The sequence below is a fragment of the Neodiprion virginianus genome, chromosome 5, assembly GCF_021901495.1.
Source record: "Neodiprion virginianus isolate iyNeoVirg1 chromosome 5, iyNeoVirg1.1, whole genome shotgun sequence".
Lineage (NCBI taxonomy): Eukaryota > Metazoa > Arthropoda > Insecta > Hymenoptera > Diprionidae > Neodiprion > Neodiprion virginianus.
Genome location: NC_060881.1, coordinates 30,943,644 through 30,961,327, shown reverse-complemented (window position 1 = coordinate 30,961,327; position 17,684 = coordinate 30,943,644). Strand labels below are relative to the sequence as shown.

Genomic DNA, 17,684 nt, shown 5'->3' with positions numbered 1-17,684 from the left:
GCTCTATATAAAATTGACATCAATTTTCTTCGACCGTGAAGAATAAACAGTTTTCCCAAGTTCAACAGAAGCTATAGTTTAAAACTAAGGTGCCATGAAATGGATTTGCTGGAACGTCTCACGTGAATTTTTAATGCGACACCTTCAGCGTTACAAGGGTGCAGCAAGATTAGTCCAAGGCCGATGTAGAGGCCTGGGTAATTTCACACCTTAGGGTAAGATTACGTGGCTAGGAATATTCCTGAGCCCCGATATTTACACTTGCAATTATTAACTCAGCAGTATATATCATTAATTTAATTCTCGAACCACTTACGTGTTAATACCGGGTTAATAATTTTTTCTATTCTTTAAAAATACAATAGTTTATTTGTTCCAAGTCGTTGATTGTGAATAATCGAACCAAGTCGTGTCATGTCATATAGCCACCGTTGATCTTCACTTATAGTGGAAAGTATGCCACAACTGATTACGACCACAGAACTATAAGATCGAACTATGAAGTATTCAAGCTCGTTCATATAAAAATTTTAATGCAAACTAGAAGTTCATGATTTAAAATCTATGAGATCGATCAGTTAATTTGATAGCTGGAAAAGTTGAAGTCATTCTGAAGGTGTCTATAGTTCAGAGCGTTTGTACAATTTCCGCCATTGAAGTCCCTGAAGTGGAAAATTTTTATTCATTTGAAGATCTTGCACAACCCCTTTTCTCTTTTCATTTCCCCTCTCCCCTCAAAATCGGTTCTGCTACAAAGTATAGTTTTCACAAAGTAGTTTTTCCTAGAACATCGGAACCTTCTCAGAAAGAATCAGTAAATTTCCTAACATCTGTGTCATATTTTGTAAATCGTAGGAAATAATTTATTTATAACATCTGCAAAGTATTTATTGCATATCTTCAGAAAAATTCAGGACATCTTCTGTACGGAACGGAGGAGTATAAGATAGAGCATTTACTTCCATTACTCCGAGAACTTGGTGTTCACCCAGGTCGAAGCTCACATACTTATTCTTAGATAGAAAACGTACGATCCGATATGCGAATCACTACCGCCAATTGCACATAATCGTCTTGGCTATAAGGTATCCGGTTCATCCATATTTTATAAACTTTTCTGCAGCACTATCGTTCGATATCAGCCGCATTTAACACCCAAGATACGTCCGCGGATCCATAAGATATGATCTCGTGTCTTGAAGACGGTCTTGCATTGCTATCGAGACTCGTTAATATCAGTATTCACGAAGCATGAGATCAGTCAGTTTTTTAATTCAGAGATGCGTAGTTCGGTTCGTAACAAAAAGTCACGGAATTAAATCAGTCTTCCGAGGTGGCGATAGATAGACATTTTGCGATTCTGGTTAACTGTACGTTTCGGAAGTTCGACTGGAATTTTGCAAATTTACCCCATAAAGAAGCCATCCAGAATTAAAATATTACAAGACTCCATGTGCGTGTGACTGGAATATTTTTGCAGGTCGTATTTTATTTAGGATTAATCGTTCAATATGATGGCTGAACCAAATCATAAATAATAAAAAAATGGCTATAACAAAGTATATCGTCCGACGCCGTAACGAAAACATTGCAAACTTTGTTGACTATTCTGCCGAAGCGCCTGCGCGATGCAACAAATTTACTTTACCGTTTGACAAAGAGGAATGAGAAGTGTGAAACACTTACTTGACGCCCGTCGTTACTGACAGTTCTTCACCATTTATCCTCAAGCGTCCATCAAAGGCGCTCTGCGTCGTCCGAGATCTGTAGTGAGATTAGTTTGGTTCTTTCTTAGGTAATTTCAATTTGGCTTATCCACTATTTCCCATTTGCAGTGATTTACTGCGTTCTTTAAATTTCTTTGGTGAAATTTTATGCAATAAAATATTTATACATGAGGCGGGTTTAATAATTATTGTAGGTTTTTCTTTTTGTTCTTCGAATTTTACCGTCACGACTTATTTCTTTTAGAATTTCCAAACAGCTTAAGACAATTTTATTTTCCTTTGCCGCAGGAATATCTCACAGCAAATTGGATACGAAAAAAACGTTCTAAATTTCTATTTCTCATATTTTTCAAATTACCATTATTGTGGGGTAACTGAAAAATAAATGAGACAGCTTTACGCGGGATAAGAATTATTCCCAAGTCCAACCCAAGCTCCGGTTTTGTTCGAATTTTCTTTTTTTTTGATCATCATTTTCTTGCATACAAAGTTGTTGTTTGCGTTTATAGTGAAATCAACAGTAAGATGCGGTTACCAATCAAGTTGGGCATTGGCGCAGGGGTCATGATTTTTGTGTCTGTACTGACGTGGGTGAGCTTTCCACCATTAATTAGGTCTCAGTTACGTAAGGTGAGTACAAATGTAATTATTTTTTAACATTAACGTTAACCAGTCTTTCAGTGAAATTTTACGTTTTTTTTTAATCTCTCATTTTTCGCTATGTGGTTATTAAATTTTTACGTTAAATAAAGTTTTCCTCACATGGAATCGAAATCATCTATCACTTGAAGAACGATCCGCTAAATATAGCCTAGTCATGTTAGTTTTGATATTACTGCATTGTTAAGTATATATAATGCAACTCGTGTCACGATATTAAAATGTAATTGCCAATCTCCACATGAGACTTATAACTGCTTAATCAATGGTTTGGTAATAGTATAAATCTTGTCGCTGCGGTATAATAATACTGGATTATATGTATGAATCAATGTATGTACGTGATTCGCAAAATGAGTGTCCTGTGGGAAGAAACCTGTTATTGGACAAGGTCAGAAAAATACATCAGTCACGAAACTGCGAGACAATTAAACTCTGGCCGGTGGATTCTCGACGAGAAATATGCAATCAGGTTTACAAATTTAACCGCGCTTTATACATCGTATATACTAGACTGTATAAAAACAATCGATTGTTCTGTTTTTTTTTTTAACATTCAAGTCAAAAACATTGTTCCAAATAACGAAAAAAGAATGGTGTCGAAGTTTGAGTTCTTAATATTAATATTTAGAGGTGCATCATCGCGATTTACTATTTCCCGTTTAATTAAGATGGGAATTTTTTTTTATTTCAACTTTCAAATTTTATAACTCGTCCACGCATCAGTGTAGGTATTGATAAGACCAGAACGTACTTTTGTGGGGAATTGAACGCTCCACCAAAAAAGTCCGTTATAATTTTCTGATAAATCTACTCTTTCAAAAGCTATTTGAGGTCGTTTGTTCCCCTTTGACCTTTAAAAAAGTAGATTTATCGCAAAATTACACTTTTCGGAGATGCGCGTCAGCGAATCCCTAATTACAGGCAATTCGGGATACAAGTCCACTTTGAACAAGTCCGTGTTTCGAATCAGCCGCTTGCTAACAAATGAAAAGCAGAGTTGCTCAGAGCGAACCTCGCGGTGTGCATCCACGAAAATACACGGTATATTCCACGGAAAAAATTCCGCTTTTCATCGTGATAGGCCAGCATTCTTGAAACCAGATTTCAAACAACGTCCACATGTTTAAATCAATTTCGACGTAGTATTGAATAACGTTTAATTTTCAATTTCAGGAGCTAACGCTGGTAGAAGGTACAGATATGCGCGACCTCTGGAAAAAACTTCCATTTCATTACGTATTCAAGGTCTACCTATTTAATATAACGAATGCGGAGGGAATCGAGAATGGGGAAAAACCGCACCTGCAGCAAGTTGGGCCATACGTTTTCTAGTAAGTTTGTAATGAACTTTTACATATAACCGCGTATTAAAAACAATCAAACGATGGGAATTTTTTTCATCCGCAATACCGTAAGTATATCATACTAGTGTTATAATACTTATGCTCAATTTTTATCTGGGGTTTCTTCAATCAAGTGAGTGGAAGGAAAAGCTGAATCCAGTGGACGACGAAGAGGTTGATACGGTGGAAGTCAGCTACAAAACCACTTGGTATTTTCAGCCGTCAGAAAGTAACGGACTTACGGGAAATGAGGAGCTTATATATCCACACCTCGCGATATTGAGTACGATATTGGTCACGATGATCGAGAAACCGCAGATGATCAGCGTCGCAGGTATAAAATTGATAATTAATTTCTAAGAATTAAATATGTATATATATATATATATATATATATATATATATATATATATATATATATAATGAACACGTCGGTCGTTTAGTACGAAAAATTCGTTGATATTCGACTTTGTCTTTTGATCATGCGTAATCAGATTAGTAATCGTTCGATACTAATTCCAGCCAAAGCTGTGGATAGTATTTATAAAAAGCCAACCTCAATTTTTATGAAGGCGAAAGCCATGGACATCATGTTTAACGGTATACCGATCGATTGTACGGTAAAAGATTTCGCCGGGTCTGCGCTATGCGCGATATTGAAAAGCGACACGAGGAATTTGCACGTCGTTGGTGAAGATATGTACAAATTTTCACTCTTCGGAAATGTGAGTGTTTATTTCTTATTTGAGCCCAACGAAACTCCCTGTTAGACTTTTTCTTCTACTTCTTCTACGTGAATATGTCATTTCCAGCAAAATGATACGATTAAGGAGGGTAGAATAAAGGTCACTCGAGGAGTAAAGGACCCAAAGAAACTCGGATACGTGGTAGAATACAAGAACGAGACGATACAGACGGTTTGGAACGGCGATGAGTGCAATGCTTTCGAGGGTACCGATAGTACGGTATTTCACCCGGGGTTATACAAGGATGAGAATGTGATTGCGTTCATTTTTGATCTTTGCCGAAAGATGGTAGGACATTTCTCCAAGCCGACCAAAGTGGCAGGTAGGTAAAGTTCCGTTGAACGGTGTCAATTTACTTTATACTGTAGTAACTGGAATGAACATCGTAAGATAGCAATGGATCAATAGTTTCATGTCGTTTTTGCCAACAGGATTTAAGACGAATCAATATCTGTTTGACCTTGGAGATCAGAGCACCGTTCCCGAGGAAAAGTGCTACTGCTTAAATCCGGACAATTGCTTGAAGGCGGGGGCGCTTGATTTGTACACATGCAAAGGTACACCGATAATTGCGACGCTTCCTCATTTCTACTTGGCAGATCCGTCCTACCTTGAAAACGTCACTGGGCTGCATCCCGTAAAGGTTTGACTTCTTTTCGATTCGTCTGAGTTATCATACTGGTCACTTTTTCAACTAGTCACTTTACTGCTGTGTGACAAAATCTAAAATTAACAAGCTATTACGATTTAGGAGGACCACGAAATAAGGCTCGAATTTGAACCGTTCACTGGCACACCTATATCAAGTCGGCAGAGAATGCAGTTCAACATGTTCATATTTCCAATTCCGAAGTTTAAGTTGATGAAGAATTTTCCCTACGCGTTGTTGCCACTGGTCTGGATTGAGGATAATGTGGATCTGTCTCCTGATGTAATAAAGCAAGTGATGCTCGTCTTTCATGTGCTTACCGGTGTCAGGTAGCTGCGAGTCTGATATATTTCTTAGAATTCAAATCATTGTAATGACTTCAGTCGAAATAATCGGATACAAATTCGAAATCTGTACGTTTTAGCTGTTTCAAGTGGATCCTTCTACTTGGGGGTCTGGCTGTCGGCGGAGCCGCTGGAGGGCTTGAATTTAAGCGACGTCAACTTGAAAAAAAGCTTGAAATAACTCCCGTTGCACCAGCTCCTGGCTCGACAGACAGCTCAAAGAACAGTGCGGACGTCAAAAAATGGCCCGTGAATATTTCTACGCTGCAACCCGCCGCCGTTCCGGCGTCCATCGACGACCGAAATTAGTAACGACATTCTGTCGAACTCGTGCAGTTCTAAGCACGAAAAGTATCTTTTATGTAACACTAGTATGTTTACGCGTCTTTTTTTGCCTGCGTTCCGTACGTAAAGTGCGTAATCGTTTTTACGACCTTTGGGACATTGGCTTGTATAAAAACTTCTTGTGGCGCGGTATATATATTGTCTGAAGCGATTGGGATCCCACATACACATAAGCGTAGATAAGCAACAAGGTGCAGACAAAACTCTAATCGGTCAATTGTTCTAGATGAATACAATGAACATCTAAGCCAAGTAAAAATTCATACAATTTATTAGGCAGTTATTTTATTACATTGAAATACATTTGGAGTGAGAAATATCATGATAAAGTATCCATTTCTAATATTTTAACTAACCAGAACTCTTTTGAAGTGGTTTACTTTCCGCCGCCATAAGTGGCATCTTCCGATATGTTGGGTCCTGATTCTAATACATGAATTATCGATTGTGTTGTGCTATTATCGATTTACTTCTTACTCGAGTATAAATATGCATGCATTATACGGATATGGGTCTAGATAGGGGCCGATAAATATAATTATAATTATAAATATTGTGCGATCTCATACGCAATGTGGTCAATATTTTGCTACGGGCCGATCTTGAAATTAAGAAACCAGACTTAAGTCCAAATTTTTGGATTCATTTTTTGTTTACATAATAATTAGAATATGTGTATATGCAGTATACTTGTTCCGACGCGGCTGCCGTTGAAGTTTTAAATCTATTATCACATCTTGCAGAAATACGTTACACGGTTAAATTTTACAGTAAGGAATAATTAGTTTTATGTCTACGAACTAAAAAAAATAATTAAAAGTAAATAAGAAGCTCTTACTTAAATAGCCTGTATTTTTTGCTTAATTCATTGTAATTGTTACTCGGTTTGTGCTGATATATTTAAGTATTCCTGATAGTGTTATTTCCGATTTGAAATAAAATTGTGATGGAATTTTTTTTTCTGTCTCTGTTTATTATTGCAGAAAACGGCGGTTCGAAAAAAGAGTGCTCAGTAAATGAAATAAGATGAAGTCGTATGAACACAGATTCATTTTGATTGCTACCATTTCGAAATTATGAAAATCAATCCAAATTAATCGCTTTATTGTTCAGAATGTATGTTTAATTGTTATATTTGAAATATTAATATGCAATTTGAATCTGATCCAATCTGTAATAAACAGTATCGTTTTGCACAAATTTCAATTCAACGGAAGTGAATTAGTTCAATGCTTAACGAACGTAGATTTAGCGATTTCACCATTTTCCAGTGATTTCTTTTTTTTCGTCAAATCTATATCAGTACTTTAAGAAATATTCCGATCATATTCACTGATTAATTCGAATAGATTTTCACATCATGCTCTACATTTTCTTGAGACTTTCGGATTGTCGAACATCAGAATTAATCTGTTTGATTATGGTTCAATCGATTTTGCATTACTGAGTATTGTCGTTAATAGTCACCACGTGCGTTCGTTGATACGATTCAAGTTAAAAACCGCGAATTTTTGCTGTGGCCAGTGACTGAAGATTGGTAAAAACAGCCAGCCAAATTTGGTTCGTCGGCGGTATAGGAATTTCCTATCGTACCGTCTCAATTAACATTTTAAACCTCCATATGCGAATCGGTAAGTGTAGGGCACTGCCATTACCCCCATCCCCGTCGTGCCTTTTTGCTTGTTTCAAACTGTGATACCTGTGGCTGGCTTTCAGTGAACGCTAGCTCGATTGCAGCAATCCTAACGGCTTTAAGCTGAACAACGAAATCGAGCCCCCCCCCGCCGCGCCGCGGAGTTGAGAACGTGTGTGTAAAACCGTGAAGTTGTGCACTAACAATAAGCTAAGCGACACATAAGCACATGCACGTATGTATGCATCCAGCGATTCGGGGCTTGCATATCAAGGCTAAAATGCAGCAATATACAAAAAATTATTTACAGCGCGGTGTGAGATGATAAACACAAGGCAGACCCCATAAGTTTAATACGTAAAATGTATGTGAATCACGAAATCATGTGAGCGTGTATAAATCGAAATCCATTTTTTAACCAATATATAGTGTGTGCGTTCCGCTTGGTTTATTTGACGCCAATTCATTCATTCGACACCTGAAGCTTGTACTACAAATCAATATCAATGTTGTAACGACAAGTGTGAGTAGCACTCTGATTCCACTAGCTGCTGATCAATTATACTTCATCCAAACCGAATTGCTGGATACACCGCATTTACCATACGCTCCAAACAATTATTCATAGTGCCAAAAATACCGTCGTCTGTATACGATTTGTATGTAGAATCTTGGATTACGGAGAAAAGAGTTAATTTCTCAATTAATGTCTCGTTTTTCCTATATATCGCATTCAAGAAAATTTAAATTGTTGACATTCGTTAATCTTAACGATGAATAAAAATTCTGAGACGTCTCAAAGGATTAGCACCGCATCGTGTATACCTTATTTATTTACCATTTCTACTTGTTTGCAGCACTGAACATCCAACTTTTAATTCTTGACTAGAACCCTGAATCCTGACAAAAGAGGATCGTACCAAAGAGTGAATACTTCAACAACGCGTGATGCGATTTATTGAAGTGTTAACGAAATGGGTAGTGCTTGGTGGCAGTGCGCTGCCTGCTTGAGAACTCAGGAAGAAGATATTTGCGAACTACAGTTAAACCACTGCAACCTCTATGACGTACCCCCGGACGTATTCATCTACGAAAGAACGTTGGAAAAACTTTTTCTCGATGCAAATAGAGTAAGTTCAAAGCATCGACTCACGATTCACAAGCTAAAAAGGGAGAAACAAACATGATGTTACTGAAATTGTCAAACTATAGCTTGATTCTATTTCTATCTGGTGTTGCAGATCAAGGACCTTCCACGACCGTTATTTCAATGCCATGAACTGCGTGTATTGTCACTGAGTGATAACGAAGTTGGTACGCTGCCACCGGCGATAGCATCTTTAATAAATTTGGAACATTTGGACTTGAGCAAAAACAGTTAGTCTCCTATTGAATTTTATTCATCAGAATCGGATGAGATAAGAGGAGATTTGAAGAGTATTAGCATTGAGAGGATAATTTAAACACTTAACGACTTCTGATTCCTTGGTTTGAATTGAAAATTGTGTTTTAGCGATAAAGGAGCTTCCGGACAGTATTAAGGAATGCAAAAATTTACAATCTATCGATATTAGCGTGAACCCGTTTGAACGATTTCCTGATGCCATCACACATATCGTTGGGCTACGAGAGCTATACTTAAACGATGCTTACATCGAGTATTTACCAGCGAATTTCGGAAGACTGTCCTCATTGAAGACCCTCGAGCTCAGAGAAAACAACATGATGACTTTGCCCAAAAGTATGAGTCGTCTTGTCAATTTGCAGAGACTGGATATAGGGAATAATGATTTTACCGAATTGGTAAGCATGGATTACTTACATTAAATATCGAAAATGCAGAAGCATCTTTGTCTGGAAAAAATTCCTTTTGCAAAAATTTTAAACTGCTTTAAATGATTCTATTATTGAAAGAGCCGAAATATTCAGGTAATCACTGATTTCTTATTATTTACAGCCTGAAGTTGTTGGGGACTTGATAAACCTGACCGAACTTTGGATAGATGGTAACGACATACGTAGAATCCCAACAAACATAGAGCAGCTAGTCAGACTGAATCATTTTGACTGTACGATGAATGCTGTGCACTTAATGCCGTCGGAAATTCAAGGGTGGCGTGATATATCGATCATGAATCTTTCCTCCAACGAGATTTATCAGCTGCCGGATTCTCTCTGCTACCTACAGACCGTAGTTACTCTTAAAATTGATGATAATCAATTGAACGCTTTGCCGGATGAAATTGGTCAAATGTCTAGCTTGGAAGAGCTGATAGTGACGAAAAACTTTTTAGAATACTTGCCACCTTCGATAGGCCTTTTAAGAAAGCTCCACTGCTTGAATGCCGACAATAATTACCTCAGATCCTTACCACCTGAGATCGGCAGCTGTTCGGCATTGTCTCTCCTCTCCTTGAGATCCAACAATTTATCCAAGATACCACCGGAGCTCGGTCACTTGGCATCGTTGAGAGTTTTAAATTTAGTCAACAATTGCATTAAATTTTTACCTGTCTCAATGCTGAATTTGAATTGCTTAAAAGCCTTGTGGCTCAGCGACAATCAAAGCCAGCCCCTTGTTCCCTTGCAACAAGAATTCAACTGCGAAGAGGACATTATGGTTCTCAGCTGCTTCATGCTGCCTCAAAAACCACGACAGGATATCGAACGTTAGTAAATCAATCAATCATTACTTTAAAAATATTTGGAACATCAATTTTCCTCTATTTTTGCACCATTTTTACTTGTTATGCGGCTAGTCGATGACGAAGAGGAAGAAAAGGAATGAAATGGTGAGAGAATGTTGCTAATTGTACATGAATATTTGTCTTCAATTATCCTACTATTTCGAAACTTCAAACGTCAATCTCCATCGAATTTTAGGAGCGTTTTTATGTGTCGCATTTTTGCGCAGTTGTATATTCCAATAAAATCATTTCAGAAATGGAACAACCGGTTGGGCCACTCACAGGAACGGTTCCAGGATCGGGGCGCAGAATATGCTTTGCAGCCGAAGTGGAATCCGAAGGTCCTAGGCAGCTCCATCGTGCACCGACTCCCTACCCTAAGGAACTTCGCAACCTCGCCAGGCACGCAAGAAACCTTCACCATCAATCCAATTACAATCAACAGGTGAAGACGCGTTAATCACACTGAGTAAAGTTCGTCCTAAGCAATGCAAAAATAAGGATTGCAGAACGAACAAAATTTCATTTCAGAGCAATTTGGAACCAGAAACTACCATCAGAGAAGCAATCGTCACCAAGGCAACTGCATCTTTGAGCATCCTCTCAAATTCTGGTTCTTTGCCGCACCAATCACCGTCAGGCAAGGTAGCGTGTCTAAATTTAGGCTCAATTAACGGAGTATACGTATAGGTATATGAGTAGATGGTTGAAAAAGTGGGTGGATTTTGAAAAATTATGCCTTGGCAACCAATTATTCAAACAGATTGGAGTTTGTTTTATTCAAATGTAAGCAAAACGAGCTCTATCTTATGCATATTGTGTCTACGATATCTCAAAAATTGCTCAACGGATTTGCTTAAAAATTTGAAACCGTGTTCTTGAATAGTTTATCCTTTCTGATACTAACCGAAATATATGTTATTTTCTTTTTCTACAAGATGGTGACCGTTTGAAGTTGAAATTTGATGTTTCGTTAAAAACTTGCGACTTTTTAAATTTAATAACGAATAATATAATGATTGTGAACACAAACGGGATTGTGGCAGAAAGAATAAAGTGTCCAAGAATACTGTTTCTCAAATTCGGAGTAGATCGAATGTGCTTTTTTGAGATATCGTGGGCACAGCAAACCATGTTACCATCTTTTAGCCGTCTAATTGTACATATTGCCTTAAATGAAGCATGCATCTGACGAAATGATGAAATATTCTTTTGCTTTCAGAATTTTCACCCGCCATCCACACCGGACGGTTCCTGTACTTCCAATCATTATCATAACAATGACGCGTGCGAAGTGGAGGCGAATCGAGTTTATTCCGAGGAATCTTCGGATGAAGCGAACAAAATCGTTTTGGCAGAAGAAAAGAGCCCCGATATTCGCGAGGCTAAATGCATTCGAAATCCTTCCTCCGAATACATAAAGCAGCCAACAGTCGCAGATTACGTTAATTCAACTTGGAAACCTGATGAATATTCTAAGGCCAACATAGCTAAAATAATTGAGTCTGAAAAGTTTGCCGAACCTTATAGAAGTACTCCTATCAACGGAGACAAAGGCATTAATCATTTTGGTATTGACGGTTTCAAAGTTAACGACGTACCTCCGCTGCCACCGCCTTATCACATCGCGGCAGCATTTTCAAAGAAAGCCATGCTTTTTCAGCAAATCAATAATGGTGATTGATAGTTATTTTGTTTTTGTTTTTTTAGCTTATTGAAGTTTCTTCGATTTTAGTGGTGTTATAGTTGTTGTTGTTGTTGTTATTATTATTATTATTATTGTTGTTGTTGTTGTTGTAACAGGTATGGTGCTAACTGCTCAAAATTTTTCCTGTTTCAGCTACAACAGAACCACAAATCCTGCCTTCGAAAGTGTCGTCGTTAAGTTCATTGAAATTCGATCAACCCTTAAACCTAGTAAATCAAAATAATAAAGCAATAACCAGTCCGGGTAAAGAGAAAAGTTTTAACCGTTCAAAAAATGACAATACTAACGCGGCAATTTACGCCAATGAATTATCGGAAATGCAAGTTGATATAATAGAGAAGACTGTTATGGACAAGAGAGTCTCCGTCGACACAGTGGACAATCCACTTGTTGAAATTGAAGAAACTTTGAATAGCTCTGACCTATTGTCGGAGAATGATCAAAGTTTGAGGCCCAGTAAGATACCGATATTGAAACAGAAATATTTCGAGGACGATTCTCTCAACAAATATACGAACTCTGTAGAAACTAACGACAGCTACAAGTCATTGAGTTTGTCATCTACACCGACGTCGCCAATAACAGGAAAAAAATACAGAGTACCTCTTTCCTCGCGCACGAAACCTGTCGCGAGCAGTAAAAAGTTTGATAATGGTTTATCGTCGGGCAAAAACGAGTCGGAGAGTCGTAATGTGAACGAAATTGATCAACAGTTGATGGATAAATATTCGATGAAAAGTAATTCGAGTAATAATCTTAAGGATGATGTGAAATCTTTGGACAAGAGAAACGACAATTTAGAAAATAATCATAGTTTAATATATACACTGGACGACAATTTGCCAGTTAGTAATAAATGTGCTGTGAAAATAGAAAATGATACAATCATCTCTGGGCGGAACACATCTACGGCTACGTCGAAGTCATTCGACAATGCAAACGCGTCAATTAATGCTAAATCAAGAATTCCAACTTTGACCAACTCGCCAAGCCCTGAAAGGAAGCCCAGACTGAAGTGGGTGTTCGGACCTCACAAAAATGCTAACGTCGTAAGTAATACACTTGCATCTTTTAATCAGTGCTTGCCGTGAATCGGAGTTGAAAAAATACGCACACGTTGTACCGCTTGTTTTATTAATCGGTTTCAGTTCCCAGTACAAGTGAGAAAAAATCCCGGTCTCGGATTTAGCATCGCTGGCGGTGTGGCTGGGGCTGAAACGGTAAGTAATCTCAACCACTGTCCAATGTTTGTTTCTCTATAAACGGGCTGTAAAGTGGGAGAAATTTTTGTTCTTTCATTTTCAAACGTGCTTTTCTATTCCTGCAATGTGTACTTGTTGCTGATAAAGATTCTGATTTTTTTTTTTTTTCCAACATCACTGTGAAACGGTCGAAAGATATTGAGATGAAACGTAATGTTAGCTGAGAAGAAATTGATAAACAAAAAATTAATAAAAAACTTCTTACCGTCGACTCAGGCGACGACAAATTTTATTCTGGTTAAATTTGAACTTCAGGGTATTATAGTGACAAAAGTAAATCCTGATGGGCCGGCTCAAGGCACGCTTCGACCTGGAGATAAAATCTTAGAAGTGGACGGAGTTGACTTTACTAAAATGGATCACGACAAAGCTGTGTCTGTTTTGAGAGCTACAAATCCCGTTGTTTCCATGATGATTAGCAGGCATCAATGAGGAACTGACTTCCTTTTGTGTAGTTGTTGTTAGCTATTTAAAAAAAAAAGAAAAAAAGAATTTAAAAAGTGAAGAAGATATTCATAGTATTTCGAGAACCGAATCGCATCTCCGTCTAGACTGAATAGCTATTACGTTGTTATATTTTATTTTAGAATTTACTATATCTGCTGATCGATCGGTTTATATTTTATTCCATTGTCCGGTTATATGTACGACAGAACAAAACGCACACCTTACGTCTTCTGTATCCAGTTTCTAATCTCGTCTGGTCAAATGTTGAAATAATTCGTCGAGTAATGACGTTTTATATTCATACAGAATTGCATTACTTTCTTTCTTTTTTTTACTCTTTTTTAGTTATTTTATTATTTATTTATTGACAAAGAAGCGTTGCTTTCCCCCTCTTATTGAAATTTCCCAAGCGATAAGAGATAGATTTCGTGGAATCGGTATTAGATAAATTGTTGTCAAATTCTTCTTCTTGTCAAATCTCACTGTAGGGAAAATAATGTGCCAGATGTGCTATTAAAAACGTAAACGCAAGGAGAAAAAAAAAAAGAAAACGTCAAAAACAAAGCAAAACGAGGGATGAAACATATTCGAAAACAAGTAAAATAGTATTTATTAATAAAATTTGTATACTAACTATACATGGTATAGTTATACAAAGTACATGTGATTATGTACTGTGGTGTAGTTACAAGAAAAAACAAAACAACAAACAAAAGAAAACCAACAATATTCTTCTATGTGCCGTACTTTTAACAATATAACAATAATGATGATAATATTATTGATAAATAACTTTTAATAGCCAGCAAGATTTTATTGAAGTTATTTAAAATCGTGGAGTGGAATTAATAATGCGTAGCGACCGTTTTCTTAAAACCACTAAATATTTTTGCTCAATACTTTTTAAGTTTCTTCCACAATGCTTTATATGTATGTATACATACATATGTAGAGTCGTTACTTAACTTTTTCTTACCTTAATTTCAGTTCTAATCTTTTTCTTCTTTCTTTCAAATGATTTTGGGATTTCAAATTCATATCTTCGTAGTACGATCTTATTTTGGTTATATTAATCAACATATTAAATGAAAATTTAATATTTATTGTCCCTATTAATTGTACATTAATCTGGGGGTAAATTATCTCGTTTCGAGACATTGAGTTTAAGGGGAAAAAAAAAAACAAGGTCTTACAGATCGGAGAAACAGTTCTCTGTTTAAATAACGTTAAACGATGGTACTATAAAATGGTATTAAGAATTTAGAAGTGATTGTTACTCTAAGGATTACAAAAAAAGAAAAAGAAATTACTGATCATGATCTTTCATCTCTTATACATAAATTACAAGTTTAATGAAGCAGTCAAAGGACATGATTTTCTAAATTTTTTTCTTTTCTTGTTTTTAGTAGTCCGGTAATTAACCGTATGCGCTCCACACTGTAAGAATACGCGAATCAATCTTTTCCTATGCGTATATTTCTACGGTAAAACTTGAACCATACGACGTCAAAATTTTCCACAATCTCTCCAACTGAAACAGACTGACTTATAACTTTTTGACAAGTATTTTGTAGCAGCTATATATTATTATATATTGTACACGTATGTCTCTCGTTGTTAGTGAAAAAAAAAAAGAAAGAAGAAGAAATTCAATATTCTTGTATATGTAGGTGATATTAGCTATGAACGTAAAGAGCAGCTCAGGCCAATCACGGCAGTTACACATATAATGCGTATGTCTAGTATTTCAGTCTTTCAGTCACAGTGGCACGCTCGGCATCTCACCTCAGATTTTCCATGTCCTAGCGTGATTACAGTTTATTTACAATTTTAAATCATCTTTGTTACTTCTTGTTATCCGAAAAACCCCCGAATTTAATACGTTTTTCGATTTTTGATCCGCCATATTGGATCCGCCATCTTCAATTTAGAAACCATCAAATTCTGTAATTTCACTTTTAACATTTCCCGTCATGCAAGCATTCTGATTGGTTTACAAAGTTTAATCAATCAATCAGAATGCTTGGATGGCGGGAAATGTGAAAAGTGAAATTACGGAACCCCTACACTGATCCGTGATCAGCGATCCCAAAAATCCCCGAGCAACGAAATTTCAGGCCAAAATGTGCGACTGAAAGAAATTACAGACATTTTTTATTTGAAAGTATATTTCTATTTTTATTTATTCCTCTATACATTCGTTCATTCTTTCTTTTCCTCCCTCTGCCCGTAATACTTCCATCTGTCTTATCTATCGAAAATCAATGTCTCACCTTTCCAAATTACACGCTTTAATTGTTGTTTGTAACCTCTGTTGACATAATGACGCTGTTGTTGTTGTTGTTGTTGCTGCTGCTCTTGTTGTTGTTGTTCTGTATGAACAAGAATAATTTAAAAAAAAAAAAATTATTCAATAATACCCATATCAAATCAGTGGCAATCAAAATGAATTTTTTAGGAAACTCCAACTGCCGGGGGTGGCTGGGAATATTGATATTAAACACTAGCTACGTTGTCGCAATTTCGGCACTATATTTAAAACAAAGCTAAAAATGAAACAAAATAATAGGAAATAAAATAAAATAATAGGAATATACATACCTATATTAAACAAAAATCATCAATTTTCATGGTGTAATCGATGAAGAATTCAAAAACTAAAAAAAAAACAAAACAAAAAAAAACAAATTCAACGTTAGATATATTTTCTAATTACATATAGGGGGGAATTTGTCGCATTTCATCAAATCGCTGAACGACACGATTGCCAATCTGTAGCTATCGTATAATTTTTCCCCTGTCATTTTCAAAACTATTTCCAGTGAAATGAAATAAATTTCCCTTTACGTATATAATACATATAATACTTATATTGTTATCTGTATCTGAACAACACACGAACTTTCTGACTTTCCATATTTATTATTACAATATTATTACTATTATTATTATAATAATAATAATTATTATTATTATTACCAACTACTAAGTGATCGCATTGTATAGAATTAAATAATTTTTTCTTTTTTTTTTTTCCTTCAATTTTTTTTGTATTTTCACTCGCACTAATTTCTTTGATCTTGTTTCTTCGAAGCCATATCAAGCCATACGTAGATTTATTTTCGTATAAACAGTTTCCGCCATCGGTTTACCTTTCGTATGAAACTTGAAACTTTTAATTAAAATTTACAAACCTACGGAAGTTGTCTGTGTGTTGTCAGAATCTGATTTCACGACTGCCAAACTCTTGTGATTGGATATCTAGCCTTAGATTATATGTACATTATAAATGTAAACAAATATCTATATACATAAACACGCATTTACACATGTGTTGTGTGTGTGTATATATATATATACATGCATACATACATATACGCATGTGTAAAAAAATAAATGAAGAAATATATATATATATATATATACTCAGGTCTAAGGTAGACAGTTATATATATCTATGTGTGGATAGAAAAATGAAGAAAATTCAAGGGCTACAGATCGACCAGTGCAAATCTTACTCAACGCCTACCTACGTCACTCGATACAACATACCATACGATACCGTAATACCTGCTCTTCCGTTTCACGTCTTCTTTAACGATTAAATGTACTGAAAGGCAAGTAAAAGCTTTAAGGTAAATGAATATAATTTTCTAAGAAGCGAATTTAAAAGAAAATTAGCTTACCAAAAGTTTCAACCACGTCAAATAAGAGCAATAAATAATTTCACTTTGTCGTTGATACTGATATATAGATATGTATAGTATAATTAATGATGACACTAATAAAATTAGTAATAAGAATAATTCATAATAATTATTATAGTTATAGTCTATTTATAAATAAATAATATCTCGTAATTCCTATTGCACTGGTCGTTCTGCATCTGATGATCGTCGCGGATCACAGACCTACGTTTTAATCGGTGAAGAAAATTACGGATCAATGCAGGAGAAGGTCGTTAAAATTATAATTGATGAAGAAAATTAATATCATAATGCATGTGCTATAAATAACCAAGGTTGAATAAATTTTTTCGTTATAATCAATTTCTGAACCGTTTTGAGTTCACGGAAAGGCCTGAGAAGGAAACAAGGACATTTTTTCGGTTATGTGGGTTCAGTACATTT

General features: G+C 36.1%; 2 protein-coding genes and 1 long non-coding RNA gene across 10 annotated transcripts; 2 read left to right on the top strand and 1 right to left on the bottom strand.

Annotated features, from left to right (window-relative positions):
• Positions 1-872: 872 nt before the first annotated feature.
• LOC124305875 (uncharacterized) lies at positions 873-1,779 on the bottom strand. The gene is made up of 2 exons (XR_006908464.1): positions 1,687-1,779; positions 873-1,389 (listed from the first exon to the last, which is right to left on the bottom strand). It is a non-coding gene; the product is annotated as an uncharacterized LOC124305875 (long non-coding RNA).
• LOC124305867 (sensory neuron membrane protein 1-like) lies at positions 1,664-6,773 on the top strand. 3 transcript variants are annotated; one of them, XM_046765804.1, is made up of 9 exons: positions 1,664-1,795; positions 2,237-2,357; positions 3,564-3,721; positions 3,868-4,067; positions 4,256-4,458; positions 4,546-4,801; positions 4,911-5,122; positions 5,231-5,457; positions 5,553-6,773. In XM_046765804.1, exons 2-9 carry the CDS (start codon positions 2,253-2,255, stop codon positions 5,779-5,781), a joined length of 1,590 nt encoding a protein of 529 aa, XP_046621760.1. In that variant the 5' UTR covers positions 1,664-1,795; positions 2,237-2,252; the 3' UTR covers positions 5,782-6,773. The 3 variants fall into 3 exon arrangements, with proteins under 3 accessions (XP_046621760.1, XP_046621759.1, XP_046621761.1); XM_046765803.1 differs by lacking the exons at positions 1,664-1,795; positions 2,237-2,357 and adding an exon at positions 2,704-2,859; XM_046765805.1 differs by lacking the exons at positions 1,664-1,795; positions 2,237-2,357 and adding an exon at positions 3,198-3,431.
• An 871-nt stretch (positions 6,774-7,644) lies between these two features.
• Positions 7,645-16,273, top strand: LOC124306404 (protein lap1). 6 transcript variants are annotated; one of them, XM_046767084.1, is made up of 12 exons: positions 7,645-7,814; positions 7,880-7,973; positions 8,308-8,580; positions 8,692-8,827; positions 8,964-9,253; positions 9,408-10,119; positions 10,392-10,582; positions 10,669-10,782; positions 11,360-11,813; positions 11,978-12,894; positions 12,994-13,065; positions 13,363-14,131. In XM_046767084.1, the coding sequence occupies exons 3-12, from the start codon at positions 8,425-8,427 to the stop codon at positions 13,537-13,539; spliced, it is 3,219 nt and encodes a 1,072-aa protein (XP_046623040.1). In that variant the 5' UTR covers positions 7,645-7,814; positions 7,880-7,973; positions 8,308-8,424; the 3' UTR covers positions 13,540-14,131. The 6 variants fall into 6 exon arrangements, with proteins under 6 accessions (XP_046623040.1, XP_046623044.1, XP_046623043.1 ...); XM_046767088.1 differs by lacking the exon at positions 13,363-14,131 and adding an exon at positions 16,013-16,273 and having other exon boundaries at positions 7,645-7,973; XM_046767087.1 differs by lacking the exon at positions 7,880-7,973 and having other exon boundaries at positions 8,340-8,580.
• Positions 16,274-17,684: the final 1,411 nt, after the last annotated feature.

Bases quoted from the DNA above. Each gene is read 5' to 3' on its own strand.
- LOC124305867 (XM_046765803.1), top strand. From the start codon at position 2,707: ATGTATGAATCAATGTATGTACGTGATTCGCAAAATGAGTGTCCTGTG. The intron at 2,860-3,563 runs GTTTACAAATTT...TTTCAATTTCAG, and splicing joins GACGAGAAATATGCAATCAG to GAGCTAACGCTGGTAGAAGG. The intron at 5,123-5,230 runs GTTTGACTTCTT...ATTACGATTTAG, and splicing joins CTGGGCTGCATCCCGTAAAG to GAGGACCACGAAATAAGGCT.
- LOC124306404 (XM_046767087.1), top strand. From the start codon at position 8,425: ATGGGTAGTGCTTGGTGGCAGTGCGCTGCCTGCTTGAGAACTCAGGAA. The intron at 9,254-9,407 runs GTAAGCATGGAT...TATTATTTACAG, and splicing joins ATAATGATTTTACCGAATTG to CCTGAAGTTGTTGGGGACTT. The intron at 13,066-13,362 runs GTAAGTAATCTC...TTTGAACTTCAG, and splicing joins GTGTGGCTGGGGCTGAAACG to GGTATTATAGTGACAAAAGT.